The sequence below is a fragment of the Excalfactoria chinensis genome, unplaced genomic scaffold, assembly GCF_039878825.1.
Source record: "Excalfactoria chinensis isolate bCotChi1 unplaced genomic scaffold, bCotChi1.hap2 Scaffold_85, whole genome shotgun sequence".
In the NCBI taxonomy this organism is placed as follows: Eukaryota; Metazoa; Chordata; class Aves; order Galliformes; family Phasianidae; genus Excalfactoria; species Excalfactoria chinensis.
In genome coordinates, this window is record NW_027315717.1 from 1012270 (window position 1) to 1038559 (window position 26290).

Sequence of the window (26290 nt, forward strand, 5' to 3'; positions counted from 1 at the left end):
AAGTGGCCCTAAAATGGAGCCCTAAGGAACCCTGATAGTGACCATCTACCTGCCCGATGGATCCCATTGACTGTAATCCTTTGGGCCTGACCTGTTGGCCAACTGCTCACCCACTACGTTCTGTTTCTGTCTAGCTGCATGCAGGGCATTCTGTCTAGAAGGATGCTGTGAGAAATAGTATCAAAAGCTCTACTGAATTCCTCAAGGATTTCATCCATTTTCAACTGGCTTACCTTGGTCAGCTAAATGGATAACCGTGTCATAAAGGGACCTGAAGTTAAACAGGACCGTCCCCTCAGGAACTTGTGTTGGCTGCGACCAATGACAGAATTGTCTTTCAGCTGTTTTTCCATAACTCCCACCACCATTGCCTCCATAATTTTACCAGGCACTGGAGTGAGACTGACAGGTCCATAATTGCCCATGTCATCATTCTTGCTCTTCCTTACAAGGAGACAACATTTGCCAGCTTCCTGTCAATGGGCATGACCCCAGACTTATTCAGTTGCAATTGAAATGAGAGCCCAGAGCAAATTAAGGTGTCATCAGTAAAAGAACGTACAAGTGCCATAGCTTTGCAATGCCTTGAACTCCAGAGTATGCCACGGATGGAGCAGAGAGGAAGGCCTGCCTCTTCTGTTGTGACCTCCTCCATTTGGTAAGCGGAATAACACTACATGATACATGGGGACTGTGACTCTGCTGTGATCTGCTCGCAGCGGAAAGGTGAGGAGAGTTGCTCTCATGTCAGTGCAGATAAAATCACTTCCTCTTTATCCCTTTTTTCCTCTGTAAACTCTTCCACTATTTATACCCTCATTTACACTTCCACACACCCTCAAGTACACTTCCATATGCCATCAACAATTACACTTTCTTATACCATCAAAAGAGTTTGTCAAACAATACTGTTTTTTAGATCCATATACACCCTTACTACCATATAACTTTTCCATTAAGGGTCTGTATTATTCAGTTATAAACACCAGAAACAGCACAGATTGGCCCACCTCTCTCACACAGTTCCTTGCAAACAGAACATAGTATTACATAAATTGGTTGACACTCATTAAAAAAGAAAAATAAAAAAGATTTACTTATTTATTTATTTATTTATTTTTTATAAAGTATGTTATGAATAGAAGGAAGACTAGGGAGACTGTGGGTCCCCTACTAAGTGAGGGGGGTATTCTGGTAATGAGGGATGCTGAGACGCTGGAGATACTGAAGGCATTCTTTGCTTCTGTCTTCAGTGAAAAAGCTCTCCCTCAGGAATCCCAGACCCAGTGAGAGGGTCTGAGGAATGGAAGGCTTGCCTTTAGTCAGGGAAGAGGTGGTCCGTGAGCGCCTAGGCCACACCAGTGTTCATAAAGCCATGGGATCTGATGGGAAGAATCCATGAGTGCTGAGGGAGATGGCAGAGGTGATTGCTGAACCGCTCTCTATCATTTTTGAGAGGTCTTGGAGAATGGGGGAGGTGCCTGAAGACTGGAGGATAGCCAGTGTCACTCCGGTCTTCAAAAAGGGCAAGAAGGAAGATCTGGGTTATTACAGGCTAGGCCGCCTCACCTCAGTCCCTGGAAAGGTGATGGAACAGCTTGTGCTGGAAGCCATCTCCAGACAGCTGGAAGAAAAGGAGGATATCAGGAGTAGTCAGCATGTGTCCACCAAGAGGAGGTCATGCTTGAACAACCTGACAGCCTTCTATGACTTTTTCACTTGCTTGGTCGACGAGGCGAGAGCGGTGGATGTAGCCTACCTTAATTTCAGCAAGGCATTTGATACTGTCTCATATGACATTCTTATAACAAATCTGAGGAAGTGTGGGATAGATGAGTGGACAGTGAGGTGGGTTGAGAACTGGTTGACTGGCAGAGCACAGAGGATCGTCGTTGGCGGCGCAGAGTCTGGTTGGTGACCTGTAAGTAGTGGTGTTCCCCAGGGGTCAGGGCTGGGTCCAGTCTTGTTCAACATCTTTATCAGTGACCTTGATGAGGGAATAGTGGCCACCAACATCTAGTTTGCTGATGACACAAAGTTGGGAGGATTGGCTGACACGCCTGAAGGCTGTGCTGCCATTCAGTGAGACCTGGACTTTCTGAAGAGCCAGGCGGTAAGAAACCAGATGAGGTTTAACAAAAGCAAGTGTAGAGTCTTGCACCTAGGAAGAAATAATTGCATGCACCAGGACAGGTTGGGGGATGAGCTGCTGGAGATGAGCTCTGCTGAGAGGGACCTGGGTATCCTGGAGGACAAAAGGTTGGCCATGAGCCAGCAGTGTGCCCTCGTGGACAAAGAGGCCAATGGCATTCTGGGGTGCATGAAAAAGTGCATGGCCAGCAGGTTGAGGGAGGTGATCCTACCCCTTTACTCTGCCCTGGTAAGGCCTCATTTGGAGAACTGTGTCCAGTTCTGGGCTCCCTAATACAAAAAAAGACAGGGACCTTTTGGAAACACCCCAGCAGAGGGCCACAAAGGTAGTGAAGGGACTGGAGCATCTCCCCTATGAAGAAAGGCTAAGCAAACTGGGTCAGTTTAGCCTTGAGAAAAGACGACTGAGAGGGGATCTAATCCAGGTTTATAAATATCTGAGGTGTGGGGGCCACAGTGGCGAGGCCGGTCTCTTTTCAGTGACACGTGGTGACAGGACTAGGGGAAATGGGCTGAAACTTCAGCATAGGAAGTTCCGCAAAAATGTGAGGAAGAACTTCTTTGTGGTGAGGGTGATGGAGCACTGGAACAGGCTGCCCAGGAGGGCTGTGGAGTCTCCTTCTCTGGAGAAAGTCAAGACCTGCCTGGACACCTGCCTGTGCACCTACCTGTTGTTCCCCAGGGTTCATTGCTGGGGCCTGTCCTTATCAGTATCTTTATTGATGACTTGGATGAGGGCATTGAGTGCACCCTCAGTAAGTTCACAGATGACACCAAATTGGCTGGGAGTGTGGTTCTGCCTGGGGTTAGCCAGGCCCTACAGTGGGATTTGGACAGGCTGGAGAGATGGGCTGAAGCCAGTGGGATGAGGTTCAACAAGACCAAATATCACATCCTGCACTTTGGGACCTGGAACGGACTGCCCATGGGGTTGGTGTAGTCACTGACCATGGAGATATTCAAGGAATGACTGGATGTTGTATTGAGGGACATGGATTAGTGGGAGCTATTAGTGATAGGTGAACAGTTGGACTGGATAATCTTTTAGGTCTTTTCCAACCATGGTGATTCTATGATACTATGATATCCTGTCCTTGTATGTGTGCCCTTTGAGTTTCAGCAAACATTCTGTGGGAGGACTCACCACATGTCTAGAACTAGTCACTGACCACTAGAAATCTGGTGTTAAATTCAACAGATTTTAATGTACTGTCTTGATGCTGTTGTCTTTCAGGAGCTGTTTGCCATGAGGATCCAGGGACATCTCAGGGGAGACAAGTGGGAAGGATAAACATGACATATTCTTCTGCTGAGCTGGGCCGGGCTCCTGGGACACAGGGAGCTCTTAAAAATGGGCAGGGCTGCAGAGAGACAGCTGTGCCCAGAAGCAGCTCTAGTGCACAGCACAGCCTGCAGGTAAAGGAAGGAGAGGAGAGAAAATGGAGAGAGCTTGCAGGATGTGTACACAGTGAGCAGGCTGAGAGCACTCTGCAGGAGCATTGCCCACAGACCATGACAAGGTAAGTCTCACTGCAGACCATGGAGCTGCTTTTCATAGAGGGTTAACTTAATCAGGGACATCCCATAGCAGATCTGGCTGCAGGCACTGCATGTTTCTTTACTGTGGAAAAAGCCTTCTGCTCCAGCTGAGGGCTTCCGTGCTGCAGCGTCAGAGCACAGCCCTGGGGGCTGCGTGTCCCAGCACGGCTGCAGGCTGTGCATGTGGGGCTGCAGGCGGGTGCCCAGGGCTGTCCTGCAGAGCAGGGTCCCTGCTGTGCCCCAGGGGCTGTGTGCCGGCTATGGGACTCTGCCGCCTGCCAGGCTCAGCACTCAGCCTGCCCGGGGAGCTGCCCAGGGTGCTGCGGGGAGACGGGTGGGGGGAAGAAGCCCCTAAGTAGAGGGGCTTGTGCTGCCACAGCTGCTGCCTGGGGCAGGGGGATCACAGCTCCACTGCACAGCAGGATGTCTGTGAGGGTACTTTGCAAGAGGAGAGCCAAGGCAGGGATTTTCCATTTCCTTTTCTGAGGTGAGGCAGGAAGGATGGGCGGCAGAAATCTAAAAGGCTGTCAATTTTGAGCACAGCTCTGAGACTCCCAAATATTTCTTCAATCCATCGTTTTGTTTTGTTTTTTTGTTTTTTTTTTTTTGTTTGTTTCTTTGTTTGTTTTTTGTTGTTTTTGTTTTGTTTTGTTTTGTTTTTTGAGCAGTCACACAGAATGTGCTTTCAGTCTCTCCTTCCTAAAAGGATAAAGTCACTTTAACTTATCATTGCTTTCTGCAGACATTAATAGATGATTTGTCCTGCAAACTGTCTGATTTGTCTAAGACAATTTGAAGTGCACAGAAGCTGGAGCTGGGGCCTCGAAGAGCAGCTAGAGTAAAGAGGAAAATATCCAGGAGGCTGGAATGTGATTAGGAAATGAGAAGAAAGGAAGAGCACACTAACCTTCTATATGGTGAATCTCATGAAAAGTAAATTCAAATTCTGGAGTTAAATGAACATTTTCCAAAGGGAAAGGAGAACTTTTATAGTATAGCAGGACTGTCTCTGAGATTGATTTGGACTTGTCATTATCTTCTGCACTTCGAACAGGACTCCAAGCCCAGGAACAGCAGATGCCCAACAGCAGCTCCATCAGCGAGTTCCTCCTGCTGCCGTTGGCAGACACGCGGCAGCTGCAGCTCCTGCACTTCTGGCTCTTGCTGGGCATCTACCTGGCTGCCCTCCTGGGCAACGGCCTCATCAGCACAGCCGTAGCCTGCGACCGCCGCCTGCACACCCCCATGTACTTCTTCCTGCTCAACCTGGCCCTCCTCGACCTGGGCTGCATCTCCACCACTCTCCCCAAAGCCATGGCCAACGCCCTCTGGGACACCAGGGCCATCTCCTACACAGGATGTGCTGCACAGGTTTTTTTCTTTCTCTTCTTCATCTCAGCAGAGTTTTCCCTTCTCACCATCATGTCCTATGACCGCTACGTTGCCATCTGCAAGCCCCTGCACTACGGGACCTTGATGGACAGCAGAGCTTGTGCCACCATGGCAGCAGCTGCCTGGGGCACTGGGCTTCTCTATTCCCTGCTGCACACTGCCAGTACGTTTTCACTGCCTCTCTGCCAAGGCAATGTTGTCAACCAGTTTTTCTGTGAAATCCCCCAGATCCTCAAGCTCTCCTGCTCAGGCTCCTACCTCAGGGAAGTTGTGCTTCTCTTTTTTGGTGCCAGTTTAGGCTTTGGCTGCTTTGTTTTCATAGTGGTGTCCTATGTGCAGATCTTCCTTGCTGTGCTGAGGATGCCCTCTGAGCAGGGAAGGCACAAAGCCTTCTCCACGTGCCTCCCTCACCTGGCCGTGGTCTCCCTCTTCCTCAGCACTGCATTTTTTGCCAACCTGAAGCCCCCATCCATTTCCTCCCCACTCCTGGATCTGACAATGGCACTTCTGTACTCAGTGGTTCCTCCAACACTGAACCCTATTATCTACAGCATGAGGAACAGGGAGATCAAGCACGCTCTCAGGAAGGTGTTGCAATACGCACTGTTCCAGCTTCAATAAATTGCACATCTTCCTCACATGATTCCCAGTGATGGTTCTTTATGTTTTATGCATCTTTGACTGTTTGATTGTGTTTGATATAGCAACCCACAAAAAATGTCATTGAACATATAAATAAAAATTTATTTCACTTCTTTCCTACCCAATTTCCATTTTCTCACTCCAAGAGCTCATGTAAACATGGAACCAGATTCCCCGAATAGGTTAAGAGGTAAATAAAATCTTTCAATATAGACTTTCCTTAGCTCTTCTCTCTTCCTGCCTTGTCTGGTTCTGGGGGAGGTACAGCCACTGACAGCAGCACGACGTGCTCTTTTCATTCCTGCCCCATTTACACTACCACAATGCTCTCAAGTCCTCTCATTTGTGCAGGCCTGAAGGTCTTGTGTGTCTCATGACAGTCCTGTTGTTTCCACAGCAGCACTCCAGGACTTCAGTCAGTAGCCGGCAGTATAAACAGCTGTGTCAGAGCTGGTCTCCTTGCAGGCACTGCTGTAACAAGAGGGCCCATTCAGAGCAGGACCAGAGAACTGGAGGCCTCTTCCAAAGTTGGTGTAAGGAATATACCTCAGGAGCTGCTCCCTGAGAAGGCCACAAGATCTTTTGGTGCTCTTCACTGCGTGACCAGGTCAGTTTCAAGAGTGCCAAGGAGATCTGTAAGCGACTCAGGGCAGTGCTGTGGTTTAAAGTTTATGGGTTGAGATAAAGAGAAAATGGATAATAATTATAGCAAATGTATTTATACATATATAATATACTTATTATATTTTCAAATGTATGCAACAGATGCAGTTGCAAACAGATATGCATAGATACTGACACGTATGCATATCTATTGCAAGTCCAGGACTTGTTGCAGGGGTCTTAACAGCCTCAGGGTTCACTGTAGGAGCTGAAAGGGCTGTCGGGTTGTTGCAGGAGTTGGAGCAATTGCAGAGCTCATTGCCAGAGCTGGAATCACCACAGGACCTGTGACAAAGTTGGAGCAGCCACTGGGCTCATTGGAGGGGTTGGAGCGGCCACAGGGCTGTACCTCCTGGCACAGTGCACCTCCCAGCGTCCTACCTCAGGGAAGTTGTGCTTGTCATTTTTAGTGCCAGTTTAGTCTTTGGGTGCTTTGTTTTCGTAGTGGTGTCCTATGTGCAGATCTTCCTTGCCTTGATGAGGATGACTTCAGAGCAGGGACGGCACAAAGCCTTCTCCACGTGCCTCCCTCACCTGGCTGTGGTCTCCCTGTTTCTCAGTACTCTCTTTTATGCCTACCTGAAGCCCCATGGATCTGATGGTGGCAGTTCTGTACTCAGTGGTGCCTCCAGCAGTGAATCCCCTCATCTACAGCATGAGGAACCAGAAAGTCAAGGATGCAGTATGGAAAGTGATTACCAAATGTGTTTCACAAACATTCGACTGCCCGTCTTTTGGAATTCATGACATGAAATGCAGCTTCTTACTGGTGCAAACTCTTGGTTTTGTTTTGATCAACTTTTGTAACTGTAATGTAGTAAATCTTATTCTTTTTTTTTTTTTTTTTTTTTTTTAATACTGTAATATTTTTCACTAAAACATCATTACTCAAAACAGTTCCTCTTTAACTTGTAACTTCATAGTGTAGCCCTGATGCACTGTAGATAATGAACCAGGCTCTCTGTGAAGCTTAACAGAATAAAGGACGTGCAGTGACTCTGTCTGTCCTCCTTCTTGTGAGACATTTCTGGAGCTGTCGAGGTCGGATGTTCTCATAATCCCACAGTCCAGCAGGAAGCACACGGCTGTTCATCAAACTGTGTGGTGACTTCATCCTGCAACAGCTGATGGGCCATCACTGGGCTCCTGGCTGGGGTCTGTGCTTTGAGGTTCACGTCTGTCAGTGCCTCTGTGTGGTGGTGTTGTGATTTCTGTTGTCGGTATTCCACAACAGAACATCATGCAGAAGAGTGGCACTCAAGGATTTAATATTCTCTTTCTGTGTTACCACCATTTGGGGCATTTTGGGTTCCTGGCGGGGGGTGTGTGTGTGGGCTTAGCATCCCTGGAGGACTTGGTGTGAAGAGGAAGCAGGGTGGGACTCTGGACTGGATTCCAGCCGCTCTCTGCCCTGGCTCCTCATGTTCTGCGTCAGAGTTGCACATACCTATAATCAATTAAGGGCATGGATGGAGATACCTGCCTGGTCCCTGTCCATCCTAGTTCATGTAACTGACAATACAGTGTTTGGACTGGTCTCCAGGTGCTCATCCCAGTTCCTTATGCATGCTTAGGGTGCCAGCTTAGGTACCAAGCTGTCAGTCTCTCTGAGTGCATTCCTTGAAACTGTCATTTACATTCTGTGGGGGAAGCCTTCCCCAAAACTGGAGAATGCTGAGTGGTGCAGAATATGGAGAGGTTTAGGAGAGAGCTTAGAAGTGTGTGGACACCCAGTGTCATGGGATTTTACTTTTGAACAGCCGTGGGACCCTGAGAAATGAAACAAGTATCTAAGTAAGGGATGGTGCAGCTCAGAAGGATCTGAGGAGGAATGTCGACTCTGGGCCTTAGCTTATGCTTACTGAACTCTATATAATACTACTGTGGAGAGAGTTTCAAAAATTGACCCAAACCAAAACGGGAAACCTCCAAGTGGATCTTGGTCAATCACAGGAGGCATCAGTATCAGTGTCAGTTGCCCCTGTTGTCATGGTTTTGTAATGTTGCTGTCAATATTCCACATCATAACATCATGTGCAGTATGGGTCATTAAAAGGTTCATACTCCAGTTCCGTGGAATAACAATGTCCCGAATACTCAGCTCTCAGAAGAAATCTACATATCCCAGAGGACTTCACGGCCAGAGATAAGTCATGATAGGAGAACAAATATAATTTCGCGCCCAGGCTGGAGCTCTCTCTCTCAGACTCACAGAGAGTAAGAAGCGTTACAGCCGTGTCGCCTAGAGTTTACAGTAGGCCTCTCGTATTTCGGGCACTCTCTCTCTCTGTTTTGTTTGATTTATTTACCTCAATCATATTGTATTATATTGTGTTATCTTGTATTCCGATATCATATTTAGTAAAATAGGTTTTCCTCCTTAGATTGCCGCTGCTGTTCTCTTTTCCCATTCCCCTTTTCCTTTCTATTTTTGGGCCAGGGGCCCTACGGGGCGGCTGACCCTATCATGGCCACAGGTAAATCTAGGTAACCTGTGACACTGCTTTATAACCAATCTCTGGATTATAGAGTTTGTTTCTGCAAGTCAGTCACAGCTGTGAAATGCCGTAAGCTCTGGAATTTGCAATAGATGAGGAATACAGCAAGAACTGTCTCTTCTGCTGAGCTCATCCCTGTGGTCAGGTAAATAACTCTACAGTCTCAGGTGCCCATTATTCACAGAAACACAGAATCACAGAATCACTGGGGTTGGAAGGGCCCACCAGAGATCATGGAGTTCAACCCCCTCCGCCACAGCAGGTTCCCTACACCAGGTAGGTTCACACAAGGCCTACAGGCAGGTCTTGAATATCTCCAGAGATGGAGACTCCACAACACCCTGGAGCAGCCTGTTCCAGTGCTCCATCAACCTTACCATAAAGAAGTTCTTGCACATATTCGTGTAGAACATCCTATGACCGAGTTTCCCCATGTCCTGTCTCCACAAACTGCTGAAAAGAGCCTGGTCTCTCCACTTTGACCCTACACCACAGATATTTCTAGACCTGGATCAGGTCCCCTCTCAGTCTTCTTTTCTCAAGGCTAAACAGACCCAGCTCACTTAGCCTTTCTTCATACGGGAGATGCTCCGGGCCCTTCACCATCTTTGTGGCACTCTGCTGAACTGTTTCCAAGAGATCCCTGACTTTTTGTACTGGAGAGCCCAGAACTGGACACAGTACTCCAGATGAGGCCTTACCAGGGCAGAGTAGAGGGGGAGGATCACCTCCCTCAACCTGCTGGCCATGCTCTTTTTCATGCACCCCAGAATGCCATTGGCCTTTTTGGCCACGAGGGCACACTGCTGGCTCATGGCCAACCTGTTGTCCATCAGGATACCCAGGTCCCTCTCTGCTGAGCTTCTCTCCTGCTACTCATCCCCCAGCCTGTCCTGGTGCATGCAATTATTCTTCCCTAGGCGCAAGACTTTACGCTGGCTTTAGTTAAACCTCATCTGGTTTCTTACTGCACAGCTTTCCTGCCTGTCCAGTTCATGCTGAATGGCAGCACAGCCTACAGGCATGTCAGCCAATCCGTCCAATTTCATATCATCAGCAAACTTGCTGAGGGTGGCCACTATCCTCTTTCAAGTACACTGATAAAGATGTTGAACAAGACCAGACCCAGCACCAACCCCTGGGGAACACCACTACTTACAGGTCCCTAACCGGACTCAATGACGACCCTCAGTGTTCTGCCAGTCAGCCAGTTCTCAACCCACCTCACTGTCCACTCATCTATCCCACACTTCTTAGGCTTTGTTATAAGGATGTCATGGTAGACAGTATCAAAAGCCTTGCTGAAATCAAGATAGATGATGTCCACCGCTCTCCCCCTATCCACCAAGCCAGCGAAAATGTCATAGAAGGCTACCAGCCTTCTATGTCGAGCATGACATCCCCTTGGTGGACCTATGCTGACTACTCCTGATATCCTCCTTTTCTTCCAGCTGTCTGGAGATGGCTTCCAGCACAAGCTGTTCCATCACATTTCCAGGGACCGAGGTGAGGCGGCCTAGCCTGTAATAACCCAGATCTTCCTTCTTGACTTTTTTGAAGACCGGAGTGACACTGGCTATCCTCCAGTTCTCTGGCACCTTCCCCATTCTCCAAGACCTCCCAAAGATTACAGAGCGTGGTTCAGCAATCACATCAGCCATCTCCCTCAGCACTCACGGATGCACCCCATCAGGTTCCATGGCTTTATGGACCTTAGTGCTGCCAAGACACTCATGGACCACCTCATCCCTGACTAAAGGCAAGTCTTCCATTCCTCAGATTCTCTCACTAGGCCCCAGGCTTTGCGATTCCTGAGGGAGATCTTTTTCTCTGAAGACAGAAGCAAAGAATGCCTTCAGTATCTCCAGCGTCTCAGCATCCCCTGTTACCAGAATACTCCCCTCACTTAGTAGGGGACCCACAGTCTCCCTAGTCTTCCTTCTATTCATAACATACTTTAAAAATAAATAAATAAATCTTTATTATTTTTCTTTTTTAATGAGTGTCAACCAATTTATGTAATACTGTGTTCTGCTTGCAAGGAACTATGTGAGAGAGGTGGGCCAATCTGTGCTGTTTCTGGTGTTTATAACTGAATAATACAGACCCTTAATGGAAAAGTTATATGGTAGTAAGGCTGTATATGGATCTAAAGAACAGCATTGTTTGACTGTTTTGATGGCATAAGAAAGTGTAATTGTTGATGGCATATGGAAGTGTACTTGAGGGTGTGTGGAAGTGTAAATGAGGGTACAAATAGTGGAATAGTTTACAGAGGAAAAAAGGGATAAAGAGGAAGTGAGTTTATCTGCACTGACATTAGAGCAACTCCCCTCACCCTTCCCCTGTGAGCAGATCACAGCAGAGTCACAGTCCCCATGTATCATGTAGTGTTATTCTGCTTACCAAATGGAGGAGGTCACAACAGAAGAGGCAGGCCTTCCTCTCTGCTCCATCTGTGGCATACTCTAGAGTTCAAGGCATTGCAAAGCTATGGCACATGTATGGTCTTTCACTGAAGACACCTTAATTTGCTCTGGGCTCTCATTTCAATTGCAACTAAATAAGTCTGGGGTCATGCCCATTGACAGGAAGCTGGTAAATGTTGTCTCCTTGTAAGGAAGAGCAAGAATGATGACATGGGCAATTATGGACCTGTCAGTCTCACTCCAGTGCCTGGTAAAATGATGGAGGCAATGGTGATGGGAGTTATGGAAAAACAGCTGAAAGACAATTCTGTCATTGGTCGCAGCCAACACAAGTTCCTGAGGGGACGGTCCTGTTTAACTTCAAATCCTTTTCTGACACGGTTATCCATTTAGCTGACCAAGGTAATCCAGTTGAAAATGGATGAAATCCTTGAGGAATTCCGTAGAGCTTTTGATACTATTTCTCACCGCATCCTTCTAGACAGAATGTCCTGCATGCAGCTAGACAGAAACAGAACGTAGTGGGTGAGCAGTTGGCCAACAGGTCAGGCCCAAAAGTTTACAGTCAATGGGATCCATCGGGCTGGTAGATGGTCACTATCAGGTTTCCTTAGGGCTCCATTTTAAAGCCACTTCTCTTTCATGTTTTTGCAGATGACCTGCATGCAGGACTTGGAGTTGTTCTGAGCAAATTTGCTGATTGGAGGTGCTGTTGCCTCCAGTGAGGGTGGAGAGGACTTGCAGAGAGATGTGGACAAGTCAGAGAAGTGGGTACCAGTTGTTCCTAAGCACCAAGTGCATAAAGCATAACAAGAACAAGTGCCTGATGGTGCACCTGGGTAGGAGCAACCCTGGCCATACACACTGACTGGATATGGGACGCTGGAGAGATGTCTGACTGAAAAGATTGGAGGTCATGGTCAGCATCAAATTGAACATGAGTCAGCGATGTGCCCAGGCAGCCAGGAGAGCCAGTGGTCCATTGGAGTGCATCAAGCAAGGTATTGCCAGCTGGGTGAGGGAAAGGATCGTCCCTGTCTGCTCTGCATTGCTACAGCCACACCTCGAGCACTGGGTGCAATTCTGGGCAACACAGAACATAAAGGACATCAAACTATGGGAGGGTGTGCAAAGGAAGGCACTGGAACTGAGAGATCTGAAATTCACAGTTTCACTGGGATTGACTGATTGTTCATACTTGGCCATTCTCACATCCCACATCCTGTGATGAGACACAGGGCACACATGGGACATGAACTTCTCAGCATCCTTGCACCCCATGCAGAGCCTGGGATCTTCTGTCCCCATGTCTTACTTTTAACATCATACAGACCTCCATTCCACTGCCCCAGGAAGGATCTTTAGTCAGCATGAGGTTCTCCCTGCCAAGTGTCTGGGAATCAGGGCTTGGCCTGTCTGCTTCATAAGAAAAAGCAGGGGTTTCTCAGCATCAGAGCCACCATGCCAGTGCCTTTGCCTGCCTGTAGTCATGGCTTCCAATTTTCTGCTCTAACAAGTCCCTGGGGAAGCTTGCTTGTTAGTGTCCCTCAGTGGGCCCATTAATACTCCAAGAAAGTTCATTGCTACTTCTGCCTTTGTCTTGTTGAGCACTTTGTGCAGTCTTCTCTCTGCACTGGCGATTGACGGACTTATCATCAAGTATCGCCTGGGGCCCATTATCACCTGAAGAGCCTTCTGAGCCTTGTGCCTTCCTGACATCATCTTAAGGTATTCAGAACCTGTACAGCAAAATAGAGAGCAATATGGAGAGAGCTTAAAGTGGCCGAAGCCAGCAGTCGTTTATTGTTTATTTATTTATATTTGAGTTTAAACAAGTCATTAAAGCAGCACTGTGCAACTGGTATCAATCCGGAATGTTCCCAATGAGTTCTATTCCGTTACTGTGTGGGCAAATGTCCTCCTCAACCTCCCCACCCTATTTCTACTCACATTGGCCCCATGGGACTTGCATCACTTTTTTTTCACATCAATCTTCTCCTCTGCATTCACCCGCTCAGTGTTAAAATTCATATGCACCAGCTCCAACTAGTTTTCCACAGAGAACCAGAAACACATGGTCCATGAAAGAATTCCTTTTGTTTTTGGCCAACAAACAGCACGAAAAGTGTTGCAATTGAATGAACAGTAAAACACAGTGATCAACTGCATGCCATGACCAAGCTGCATCTATTGAGGTTTGTCTGTCACAGGGAATATTTGTACAAGAAATGAGTTAGACACAGACATGATGCTGTTGACTTTCAGGAGCTGTTGGCCATCAGGACCCAGGGATATCTCAGGGGAGATGAGTGGGAAGGATGAAAATGTCATCCTATTCTGCTGGGCTGGGCTCCTGGGACTCAGGAAGCTCATACAAATGGGCAGTGCTGCAGAGAGACAGCTGTGCCCAGGAGCAGCTCTTGTGCAAAGCACAGCCTGCAGGTAAAGGAAGGAGAGAAGAGAAAGGGGAGAGAGCGTGCAGGATGTGAACGGTGTGAGTGGGCTGTGATCTCACTGCAGGAGCATTGCTCAAAGACTATGACACGGTAAGTCCCACTGCAGACCATGTAGCTGCTATCATAGAGGGTTATCTAAACTGGGACATCCCATAGCAGATCTGGCTGCAGGCACTGCATGTTTCTTTACTGTGGAAAAAGCCTTCTGCTCCAGCTGACGGCTTGCGTGCTGCAGGATCAGAGCACAGCCCTGAGGTCTGCATGTCCCAGCACGGCTGCAGGCTGTGCATGTGGGGCTGTAGGCGGGTGCCCAGGGCTGTCCTGCAGAGCAGGGTCCCTGCTGTTCAGGGGGATGATGTGTAGGTGGAAGGAGCCCCCTGGCAGGGCTTGTGCTGCCACAGCTGCTGCCTGGGGCAGTGGATCACAGCTCCACCGCACAACTGAATGTTTGTGAGGGTGCTTTGCAAGAGGAGAGCCAAGGCAGGAATTTTTCATTTCCTGTTCTGAGGGAAGGCAGAAAGGACTGGTGGCAGAAATCTAAAAGGGGCTGTCACAGCTCTGAGAATTTTCTGCATAAAACAGATGAAAATATCCAGGGAGACAGGATAAGATAAGAAAATATGTGGAAGGTTAGAGCTCCTAATGCTGCTTCTGCTTAAGGAATGATGAACTGCATGAAATTAAAAGCAAGTAATGGTGCTAAATGTACACTGTTGTAGGAGAATGAAAACATTTCATATAAAAGCAGGAGGAGTATCTCTGAGAATGGTCTGGACTTGTCATTATCTTCTACACTCTGAGCAGAACTCCAAGCCCAGGAACAGCAGATGCCCAACAGCAGCTCCATCAGCGAGTTCCTCCTGCTGCTGTTGGCAGACACGCGGCAGCTGCAGCTCCTGCACTTCTGGCTCTTGCTGGGCATCTACCTGGCTGCCCTCCTGGGCAACGGCCTCATCAGCACAGCCGTAGCCTGCGACCGCCGCCTGCACACCCCCATGTACTTCTTCCTGCTCAACCTGGCCCTCCTCGACCTGGGCTGCATCTCCACCACTCTCCCCAAAGCCATGGCCAACGCCCTCTGGGACACCAGGGCCATCTCCTATGCAGGATGTGCTGCACAGCTCTTTTTCTTTGTTTTCTTCCTCTCAGCAGAGTATTTCCTTCTCACCATCATGTCCTATGACCGCTATATTGCCATCTGCAAGCCCCTGCACTACGGGACCTTGATGGACAGCAGAGCTTGTGCCACCATTGTAGCGGCTGCCTGGGGCACTGTGCTTCTCTATTCCCTGCTGCACACTGCCAGTACATTTTCACTGCCTCTCTGCCAAGGCAATGTTGTCAACCAGTTTTTCTGTGAAATCCCCCAGATCCTCAAGCTCTCCTGCTCAGAATCAAATCTCAGGGAAGTTGTGCTTCTCATTTTTAGTGTCAGTTTAGGCTTTGGCTGCTTTGTTTTCATAGTTGTGTCCTATGTGCAGATCTTCAAGGCCGTGCTGAGGATGCCCTCTGTGCAGGGACGGAACAAAGCCTTCTCCACGTGCCTCCCTCACCTGGCCGTGGTCTCTCTTTTTGTCAGCACTGGTGCTTTTGTCAACCTGAAGCCGCTCTCACTCTCTTCTCCATCCATGGACCTGACAGTGGCACTTCTGTACTCAGTGGTTCCTCCAACACTGAACCCTATTATCTACAGCATGAGGAACAGGGAGATCAAGCACTCTCTCAGGAAGGTGTTACAGTTCGCACTATTCCAGATTCTGTAATGTGCACATCTTCCTCTCACGATTCCCATTAATGGTTCTTTATGTTTCATGTATATTTGATTATTTGATTGCATATAATACAGCAATCTGCATAATATTATAACAAATTATTTCATTTTTTTTCATATCTGCTTTCCATTTTCTCACTCTAATAGCTCGTGCAAGCACTGAACCAGAATCCCTGAATAGGTTAAGAGATAAATAAAAAGCTTTTAATGCAGACTTTTCTATCTTCGTATTTTATCTGGGTTTGGCGAGGTACAGCCACAGACAGCAGCACAACGTGCTCTTTTCATTCCTGCTCTATTTTCACTGCCACAGTGCTCTTAATAAGTCCTCTTTTTTGTGCAGGCCTGAGGGTTTTGTGTGTCTCACAGTATCCCTGTTGTCTCTACAGCAGCAATCCAGGGCTGCAGTCAGTAGCCGGCAATACGAATGGCTGTGTCAGAGCTGGTCGTCTTGCTGGCACTGCCAAAACAAGAAGGCCCCTTCAGAGCAGGACCAGAGAACTGGAGGCCTCTTCCAGAGCTTGTGTAAGGAATATACCTCAGGAGCTGCTCCATGAGATGACCTTGAGATCTTTTGGTGCTCTTCTCTGAGTGACTTGATCTAATTTAATATTCCCAAGGAGATCTATAAGCAACTCAGGGCAGTGCTGTTGTTTCAAATTTATTGGCTGAGATAAGGAGATAAAGAAAAGGATTATAATTATGACAAATTTATTTATACATATATAATATATTTAGTATATTTTCACACATATACAACATATGCAGTTGCAAACATATATGCATAGATACTGACACATATGCATATCTGTTCACAAGTCCAGGAGTTGCTGCAGGGGTTTTAGCAGCCACATGGTTATATGTAGGAGCTGAAGAGGCTGTTGGGCTGTTGCATGAGCTGGAGCAACTGCAGAGCTCATTGCCAGAGCTGGAATCACCACAGGACACATGACTAAGTTGGATCAGTCACTGGGCTCATTGGAGGGGTTGGAGTGACCACAGGGCTGTACCTCCTGGCACAGTGCACCTCCCTTGGGAGGAATTTCTTTTATTATCTTATCGCAATACTTGGAACAGCTACAGGACCTGCAGCAGGAGTGACTGCAGAGCTCATTATGAGGGGTGGAGTGACAGCGGGATCTTTCCCAGAGCATGGAGCAACCGCAGGATGTGTAGCAAAGTCTTGGAGCTGCTGCATGTGAATATGTAGATGTGTTCCAGGAAATTTGCTGAATATGTATGAACTTGGCTTTGAAATATGTAATGCTTCTGCTTGCTAGTTTGCAAGACAGATGGAGTGATCCCCCTTTGCACCCAGCACCCAATAGATGCAATCCCGCTTTATAACTTAACACTGGGTTATAGAGTTTGATTCCTCAGGTCAATTTGGTGGCCCAGATGGGACCAGCTCTATTCGGCAGCAGGGCCAGCTGAGAGGGGGCCACTTTTGGCGCACCCTGAGATTTCTCTGATGGACTCCCTTCCTCTCCTGATCACTGCAGGGACAGACAAGGACCATCCATAGGCAGACCAAGTATATGTGTATGGTAAGGGGAGCCCATAAGTCTTGAGGAGACATCCTACTCAGGGTATAGCCATCCATGCTGCCACTAGGGAGGTGAGATGTGGGGTGAGTGTCGAGTCCCGATCCGTGTTTCCTTCCTCCTGCAAAGGAAATGGGCAGAGACAAATGAAGAGAAAGACTCTGTGTTGTCTGTCCACTCATATGTATGTTCTGCTTGTATGTAAGAAGACAGGAGTTTGTACTCTATAGATTAGGAAGAGGGTCCTGAGGAGAGGTGTACATTCAACCCGAAAAATGAGTGTCAATGAATGTCAACCCATTTATGTAATACTATGTACTAATTGCGAGGAAGTGTGTGAGGGAGGTGGTTAAGGGAAAGTTAAGGTTCAGGTGGATTAGGGGATTGTTGAGGGAAAGTTATATGGTATTAAGGGTGTATATGGGATCTAAAAAACAGTATTGTTTCACAAGCTGTTTTGATGGTATAGGAAAGTGTAATAGTTGATGGCACATGGAAGTGTACTTGAGAGTATGTGGAAGTGTAAATGAGGGTACAAATAGTGGAATAGTTTACAGAGGGAAAAGGGATAAAGAGGAAGTGAGTTTATCTGCACTGACATGAGAGCAGCCCCCCGCACCGTTCCTCTGTGAGCAAAGCAGAGATCCCCATGTAGCATGCAGTGTTATTCTACTCACCAAATGGATGAGATCACAACAGAAGAGGCAGATCTTCCTCTCTGCTCCATCTGTGGCATACTCTGGAGTTCAAGGCATTGCAAAACTATGGCACGTCTACGTTCTTGCACTGATGACACCTTATTTTGCTCTGGGCTCTAATTTCAAATGCATCTAAATAAATCTAGGGTCATGCCAGTTGACAGGTAGCTGGCAGATGTTGTCTCATTGTAAGGAAGAGTAAGAAAGGTGAAGGGGCAATTACGGATCAATCCAGTGCCTGGTAAAATTATGGAGACAATGATGGTGGCAGTTATGGAAAAACAGCTGAAGGACAATTCTGTCATTGGTCACAGCCAACACAACTTCCTGAGGGGAAGGTCCTGTTTAACTATCAGACTTTTTATGACAAGGTTAGCAAATTGGTTGATCAAGGGAAGCCAGCTGAAGTTATACTTGAGGATTTCAGTAGAGCTTTTGATACCCTTCTGGGCAGAATGTCCTTCATACGGCTAGGCACAAGTATAACATGGTGGGTGAACAGTTAGTCAGTAGGTCAGGCCCAAAGGACTATAGTCACTAGATTCCATTGGGCAGGTAGATGGTCACTATCAGGGTTCCCCAGGGCTCCATTTTAGGGCCACTTCTCTTTCATGTTTTTGCGCATGACTTGCATGCAGGACTAGAAGATGTTCTGAGCAAATCTGCTAATGATACCAGGTTATGAGGTGCTGTTGCCTCCACTGAGTGGGGAGAGGACTTGCAGAGAGATGTGGACAAGTCAGAGAAGTGGGTACCAGTTGATCCTAAGCACCAAGTGCATAAAGTATAGCAAGTGCCTGATTGTGCACCTGGGTAGGAGCAATCCTGGACATACACACTGACTGGATATGGGACACTAGAGAGTGGTCTGACTGAAAAGGATTGGGGGTCCTTTTCAGCATCAAATTGAACATGAGTCAGCAGTGTGCCCAGGCACCCAGGAAGCTCAGCGGTCCATTGGAGTGCATCAAGCAAGGCATTGCCAGCTTGGTGAAGGAAAGGACTGTCCCTGTCTGCTCTGCACTGCTGCAGCCTCACCTGGAGCACTGGGTGCACTTCTGGGCACCACAGAACATAAAGGACGCTAAACCATGGGAGGGTGTGCAAAGGAAGGCACTGGAACTGAGAGATCTGAAGTTCAGAGTTTCACTGGGATTGACTGCTTGTTCAGACTGGGCCCTTCTCACATCCCACAGCCTGCCATGAGACACAGGACACACAGGGGACATGAACCTCACAGTGTCCCTGCAGCCCATGCAGAGCCTGGGATCTTCTGTCCCCATGTGTTTCATTTAGCATCATACTGACCTCCAACCCACTGCCTCAGGAAGGATCCTTAGTCAGCATGAGGTTCTCCCTGCCAAGGGTCTGGGGATCAGGGCTTGGCCTGTCTGCTTCATAAGACAAAGGAGGGGTTTTTCAGCATCTAGGCCACCATGCCAGTGCCTTTCATTGCCTGTAGTCATATCTTCCAATTATCTTCTCTAACTAGTCCCTTGGGAAGCTTGCTTGTTAATGTTCCTCAGTGGGCCCATTAATACTCTAAGAAAGTTCACTGTTACTTCTGACTTTGTCTTGCTGAACACTCTGTTCAAACTTCTCTCTGCACTGGAGGTTGATGGACTCAGCACCAAATGCACCCTGGGGCTCATTATAACCTGAAGAGCCTCCTGTGCCTTGTGCCTTCCTGTTATCTTTTTCAGGTTTTCAGAACTTGTTCAGCAAAATGGAGGGGTACCTGGACATAGCTTAAAGAGGAAGAATCCAGCAGACATTTATTGTCTATTTATTTATAGTTGGGTATAAACAAGTCTTTAAAGCAGCACTGTGCCACTGGTATCAATCCAGGATGTCTACAATGAGTTCTATTTTGTTACTGTGTGGACAAATGTCCTCCTCTACCTCCCTACCCCCATTTCTACTCACAATGGCCCCATGGGACTTGCATCACTTTTCCTCACATCACTCTTCTCCTCTGAAGTCACCCACTCAGTGTTAAACCTCCTTTGCTTCAACTCCCACTGGCTTTCCACAGATAACCAGCAGCACATGGAAAAGATTTCTCTTTTATTTTGTCCAACAAACAGAAGGAAAGGTGACGCAATTGAATGAACAGTAAAATACATTGAACAATTGCATGCCTTGTCCAAGCTGCGTCTGTTGAGGTTTGTCTTTCACAGGGAATATTTGTACTAGAAATGAGTTAGAGACAGATAGGATGGGATGGATAGAATCACAGTGAAGGAGTTGACAACAGATTCCATCAGACTTTTGAGGAATGGAGAGAATTCCAGTAATCTCCCTGGGATGTATCAGCCAGGTAGTTATGAGGTATCAACTTAAAACTGAACAGGAATCATGAGTATTTCACCCATTCGGAAACGTTAACACATTCTTATTGATTTCTATCTTTGTCTTCAAATCTTTTTTTCACTTTTACTGACATTAATGAACATCTTTTAAAATTCGCGATTTAAAAAAAGAAAAAGGAAAAGGGAAAGAAAAAGAAAAAGAAAAAGAAAAAGAAAAAGAAAAAGAAAAAGAAAAAGAAAAAGAAAAAGAAAAAGAAAAAGAAAAAGAAAAAGAAAAAGAAAAAGAAAAAGGAAAAAGAAAAAGAAAAAGAAAAAGAAAAAGAAAAAGGAAAAGGAAAAGGGAAAGGAAAAGGAAAAGGAAAAGGAAAAGGAAAAGGAAAAGGAAAAGGAAAAGGAAAAGGAAGAGGAAAAGGAAAAGGGAAAGGAAAAGGAAGAGGAAGAGGAAGAGGAAGAGGAAGAGGAAGAGGAAGAGGAAGAGGAAAAGGAAGAGGAAAAGGAAAAGGAAAAGGAAAAGGAAAAGGAAAAGGAAAAGGAAAAGGAAAAGGAAAAGGAAAAGGAAAAGGAAAAGGAAAAGGAAAAGGAAAAGGAAAAGGAAAAGGAAAAGGAAAAGGAAAAGGAAAAGAGAATGAAAGAAAAAGGAATGGAAAAAAGAAAAAGAAAGAAATAGAAAAAGGAAAAAAAAAGGGAAAAAAAAAGGAAAAAAAAAGGGAAGGGAAAGGAAAGGAAAGGAAAGGGAAAGGGAAAGGGAAAGGGAAAGGAAAAGGGAAAGGGAAAGGGAAAGGGAAAGGGAAAGGGAAAGGAAAGGGAAAGGGAAAGGGAAAGGGAAAGGATAGGAAATCATAGAATTACCCAGGTTGGAAAAGATCTTGAAGATCATGAAGTCCAACCACAGCCCTAACCATTAAGGGAAAGAAAAGTGAAGGGAAGTGGAAAGGGAAGAGAAACAGAAAGGAAGAGGGTAAGGGAAAAGGAAAGAGAAAGGGAAAGGGAAAAGGAAAAGGGAAATGGAAAGAGAAAGGAAAGGAAAAAAAAGGAAAGGGAAAGGGAATGGGAAAGGGAAAAGGAAATAAATAAATAAATAAACAAATAAAAGATCCATTTGTGTCTCTCACATGGCCTGGTGCCTGTTTTGCCATCACATTCTCCACCAGCCCTTCCTTGCTGGTGAGTATGAGATTCAGTAGAGAACCTCAGAGTGCACTGGCACTGGCACCGCTGTCTGTGTCCCTGAACCTGAAGGCATCTGTGTTCTGCAAACACAGTTCTGGAAAACATCGTAAATTGTCATAGGTTACCCTAAAATCGACCGGTACCCATGACAGGGGTATAGACGGCCTGCAGGGCCGCTATCCCAAAAGGAAAAGAAAACAGGGAAAGAGAAAATAAATACAGCGGCAACGATCTAAGGAGGCACACTATTTTACTAAATACTATATCGGAATACAAAATAACACAATATAATACAATATAATTGGAACTAAGGCTAACGAATCAAGTAAAATAAGAGAGAATGAGTCCTGAAACCGAGAGGCCTACTATAACTCTAGGCGAAACAGCTGGAACGCTCCCACACGGCTCTCCCCCTGGCTGGCAGGATCCAAGAGAGCGAGTCCAGCACTGAAGTGAGATTATATAGTCCTGGTCATATGACTGACCGTGGTGTTCCCTGGGACATTCAGTCTTTCTGTGACCAGCAGATTCGTCAAAATTATCTATGCTTACCCTGATGTTATGATGTGGAATACTGATAGCAAAATTACAAAATTGCAAAACCAGTAAAAGGAAAAAAAAGACACAAAATTCCCTCAAAGACTCATGTATGCAGCTCAAAATGGAACAGGACTCATGAGATTTTCTCATCTTGAGTAGGGTTAACATTTTTTCATTTTTATCTTTGTCTTCAATTCTTTGTCTCAGTTTTATTGACATTTATGATCATCTTCTAAGCTTACTGCCTCAAAATAAATAAATTAATAAATAAATAAGATACCCAACTGCGTCTTCCACATGGCCCGATGCCCCTTTGACATTCACAGTTCCCACCAGCCCTTCCTTGCTGGTGAGTATGAGATCCAGCAGAGAACCTCTCCTCTTTGGTTCCTCCATGGCTTAGTCAACAAGCTGCCATCTGTGCTCTCCAGGGATCTCCTGGATGGCACATGCCCTGCTGTGCTGTCCCTACAGCAGATACTGGAGTGAAAAAGGCCCCCAAATGGGACAAGGGCGAGAAAACATCAGGCTCCAATCTGTTTGCAGAGGGCATCTTCCACTTGCTCTCCCTGATGAGGAAGACAGGAACAGGCACTGTTGGTCTTCTCTGTTTGCCATTTCCATTAGCTCTGACCTGGCTGCTCTACCATGCCCAGGCAGAGCTCAGTGCACTCTCACAGAGGGCAGAAGCCTTTCCTTGTCTCCTCGCCCATCCATCCTAAAGACTCTGTATCTCCCTTGTGCTACACTGCAGTTGTGGAAGCCATTCAACTGTGTCCCTGTGGTCCAAACAGCAGCTCAGGCCTGCAGCTCTACCAAGATTTCTAGCTTATTGTGTGTTGGTGTTTGCATTAGTACTGAAGTAAACATCCTAATTGGAAAGCATCATTGGACATAGCCTGACTGGATTGCTCATCTATGGTATTAGTGTGCAGAAGGTGACACACAGGCATTAGACTGATCGTGGGCCTTGGAGGTGACGTAGCAGCACAGACACTCCTCAGGCATGGCTTTCCTGAAGGCCGATCTGTATTTGCAGCTGCATGTGAGTGTGATGAAAAAGAACTGACATGACACCGGGCTGTTTCTGATGCCATTCAGCTGAGAGTCCATAGAAAACCAAGGTTTTGTCTGTTGATGAATAAAGACTTAGGTTTGTATTGCCTTCAGCTCCAGATTATGAAGCAGATGGAGAAAGGAGAAAGATCTGGCTCTTCTTTTGTGAGCTCATCCATTTAGTCAGCTGAGTAACTCTGCAAGCTCCGTGGAGATGGGTGACAAAAGCACTTTCAGGTGCCCTAACTGCTGTGGTCTGTTGTCATTTAGGATGGTCAAGAATACCTCTGATCCCTCTCTGCCCAGCAGCTGATGTTCAGGAAGGAGGTGTCTATCTCAGGGATTTCCCACACAGTTTACAAGCACTGGCACACATCCAGGAGCAGCCCAGGCACGGTGGGCATCACCCAGTGTCTGTATGTGAGCAACTGCCTCCCTGCTGAAGGACCAAGGACTCAGAGCAGGAGCTCACATGCAGCCAACTCGTTGTGCACTTCTGAGCTGAACCAGAGGAATCCCAGCTCCTGTGGGTCTGTGGGGAGCTGAATCCCATTTCAGCCACAGGGTTTCCCTTTAGGGATGAGATGCCTGCAGTAACTCAGCTGGATCACTGCCCTGCAGAGGGGAAGTCCACCCATCTCTGTCCTTGCCTGTATGCCCATTTTGTTTCAGCAAAGAATCTCAGGTATCAGGTCTGGAATCAGTCACTGACCACTGGACACCTGGTATTTAATTCATCAGATTTCAAAGCACAGTAATGATACTGATGTTTTTCAGGAGCTGTTAGCCAAAAAGACCCAGGGACATCTCAGGGGAGACAAATGGGAAGGATAAACATGACATCCTTTGCTGCTGAGCTGGGTCAGGCTCCTGGGACACCGGGAGCTCATAAAAGTGGGAAGAGCTGCAGACAGACAGCTGTGCTCGGAAGCAGCTCTTGTGCACAGCACAGCCTGCAGGTGACAGAAGGAGAGGAGAGAAACTGGAGAGAGCTTCCAGGATGTGTGAGCTGTGAGCAGGCTGTGAGCTCACACCTGCAGGAGCGTTGCTCACAGACCATGACACGGTAAGTCTCACTGCAGACCTTGCAGTTGCTTCTCATAGAGGGTTAACTTAATCAGGAACATCCCACGGCAGATCTGGCTGCAGGCACTGCATGTTTCTTTACAGTGGAAAAAGCCTTAGCTGAGGGCTTGCGTGCTGCATTGTCAGAGCACAGCCCTGAGGGCTGCATGTCCCAGCACAGCTGCAGGCTGTGCATGTGGGGCTGCAGGCGGGTGCCCAGGGCTGTCCTGCAGAGCAGGGTCCCTGCTGTGCCCCAGGGGCTGTGTGCCGGCTTTGGGACTCTGCCGCCTGCCAGGCTCAGCACTCAGCCTGCCCGGGGAGCTGTCCAGGGTGCTGCGGGGAGACGTGTGGGGGGAAGGAGCCCCCCGGCAGGGCTTGTGCTGCCACAGCTGCTGCCTGGGGCAGGGGATCACAGCTCCACTATAAAACTGAGTGCATCTGAGGGCACTTTGCAAGAGGAGAGACCGGGAAGGGACTTTCCATCTCCTGCTCTGAGGGAAGGCAAGAAAGATTGTAGGCGGAAATCTAAAATGGGCTGCCTAATCTGGACACAGCTCTGAGATACCTGAAATTCTCTTCAGTCTATTGTTTGTTTTGAGAACAGTCACATGCGCTGTGCTTCAGCTTCTTCTCTCTCAAAGGGTGGAACTAGTTAAAATTATTATCATTTCCTCTTGACAAGAATAATGCACTTATCTTGCAAACAGGCATGTTTATCTTATAAATATTGGAAGGAACAGAGGTTGGGTTTGGGGGCTCTAAGAGCTGTGTGGGAAAAGATATGAGACAAGAAACAGATGAGAATAACCACGGAGATGGGATAAGATTAGAAGATGATAGGAAGGCTACAACTCCATATGCTTCTTCGGCTTATGGAATGTTGAACTTCATGAAATTAAAGTTGTGGTGCTAAATGAACAATGTCATAGGAGAATTAAAAGATTTCATAATACAGCAGAAAGAGTGTCTCTGAGAATGGTTTCAACTTTTCCTTATATTCTGCACTCTGAACAGGACTTCAAGCCAAGGAAGAAAAGCAGATGCCCAACAGCAGCTCCAACAGTGAGTTCCTCCTGCTGCCATTGGCAGACACGCGGCAGCTGCAGCTCCTGCACTTCTGGCTCTTGCTGGGCATCTACCTGGCTGCCCTCCTGGGCAACGGCCTCATCAGTACAGCCGTAGCCTGCGACCAGCACCTGCACACCCCCATGTACTTCTTCCTGCTCAACCTGGCCCTCCTCGACCTGGGCTGCATCTCCACCACTCTCCCCAAAGCCATGGCCAACGCCCTCTGGGACACCAGGGCCATTTCCTACACAGGATGTGCTGCACAGGTTTTTTTCTTTCTCTTCTTCCTCTCAGCAGAGTTTTCATTTCTCACCATCATGTCCTATGACCGCTACGTTGCCATCTGCAAGCCCCTGCACTACGGGACCTTGATGGACAGCAGAGCTTGTGCCACCATGGCAGCAGCTGCCTGGGGCGCTGGGCTTCTCAGTTCCCTGTTGCACACTGCCAGTACGTTTTCACTGCCTCTCTGCCAAGGCAATGTTGTCAACCAGTTTTTCTGTGAGGTCCCCCAGATCCTCAAGCTCTCCTGCTCAGAATCAAATCTTAGGGAAGTTGTGCTTCTCTTTTTTGGTTCAAGTTTAGTCTTTGGGTGCTTTGTTTTCATAGTTGTGTCCTATGTGCAGATCTTCCTTGCCGTGCTGAGGATGCCCTCTGAGCAGGGACGGCACAAAGCCTTCTCCACGTGCCTCCCTCACCTTGCTGTGGTCTCTTTCTTTCTCAGCACTGTCTTTTATGCCTACCTGAAGCCTCCCTCCATCTCTTTTCCATCCATGGACCTGATGGTGGCACTTCTGTACTCGGTGGTGCCTCCAACATTGAACCCTGTTATCTACAGTATGAGGAACAGGGAGATCAAGCATGCTCTCAGGAAGGTTTTGCAATACACACTATTCCAGCTTCCATAAAGTGCTAATCTTCCTCACACAGTTCTCTGTTGTGGTTCTTTGTGTTTTATGCATCTGTGATTGTTTGATTGCAGATGATACAGCAATCTGCAGAAAAATGTTGCAAATTATTTCACTTCTTTCCTGCCTTCTTTCCGTTTTCTCACTCCAAGATCTCGTGTAAACAATGAACTAGATTCAGTGAACAGGTTAAGCGATAAATAAAAAGCTTTCAAAGTTGACTTTCCCTTAGCTCTTCTCTCTTCCTACCTTGTCTGCGTCTGGGTCAGGTACAGCCATAGCCACAGACAGCTGCACAATGTAACCCTTTCAATCCTGCTCCCTTTATAGTGCCACAGTGCTCTCAAGTCCTCGCATTTCTGCAGGCCTGAAAGGTCTTGCGTGTATC

The 26290-nt window shown here is 47.2% G+C and overlaps 2 protein-coding genes across 2 annotated transcripts in view; both read left to right on the forward strand.

Moving 5' to 3' along the window:
* Positions 1-25902, forward strand: part of LOC140265438 (olfactory receptor 14J1-like) — a 201111-nt gene extending 175209 nt beyond the window's left edge. The window contains exon 2 of the mRNA XM_072361358.1: positions 24941-25902. Coding sequence (XP_072217459.1) covers positions 24967-25902 — 936 coding nt within the window. The 5' untranslated portion in view covers positions 24941-24966. The remainder of the gene's footprint in view (positions 1-24940) is intronic.
* Positions 4768-5703, forward strand: LOC140265395 (olfactory receptor 14J1-like). The gene has a single exon (XM_072361314.1). It carries the CDS (start codon positions 4768-4770, stop codon positions 5701-5703), a length of 936 nt encoding a protein of 311 aa, XP_072217415.1.
* Positions 25903-26290: the final 388 nt, after the last annotated feature.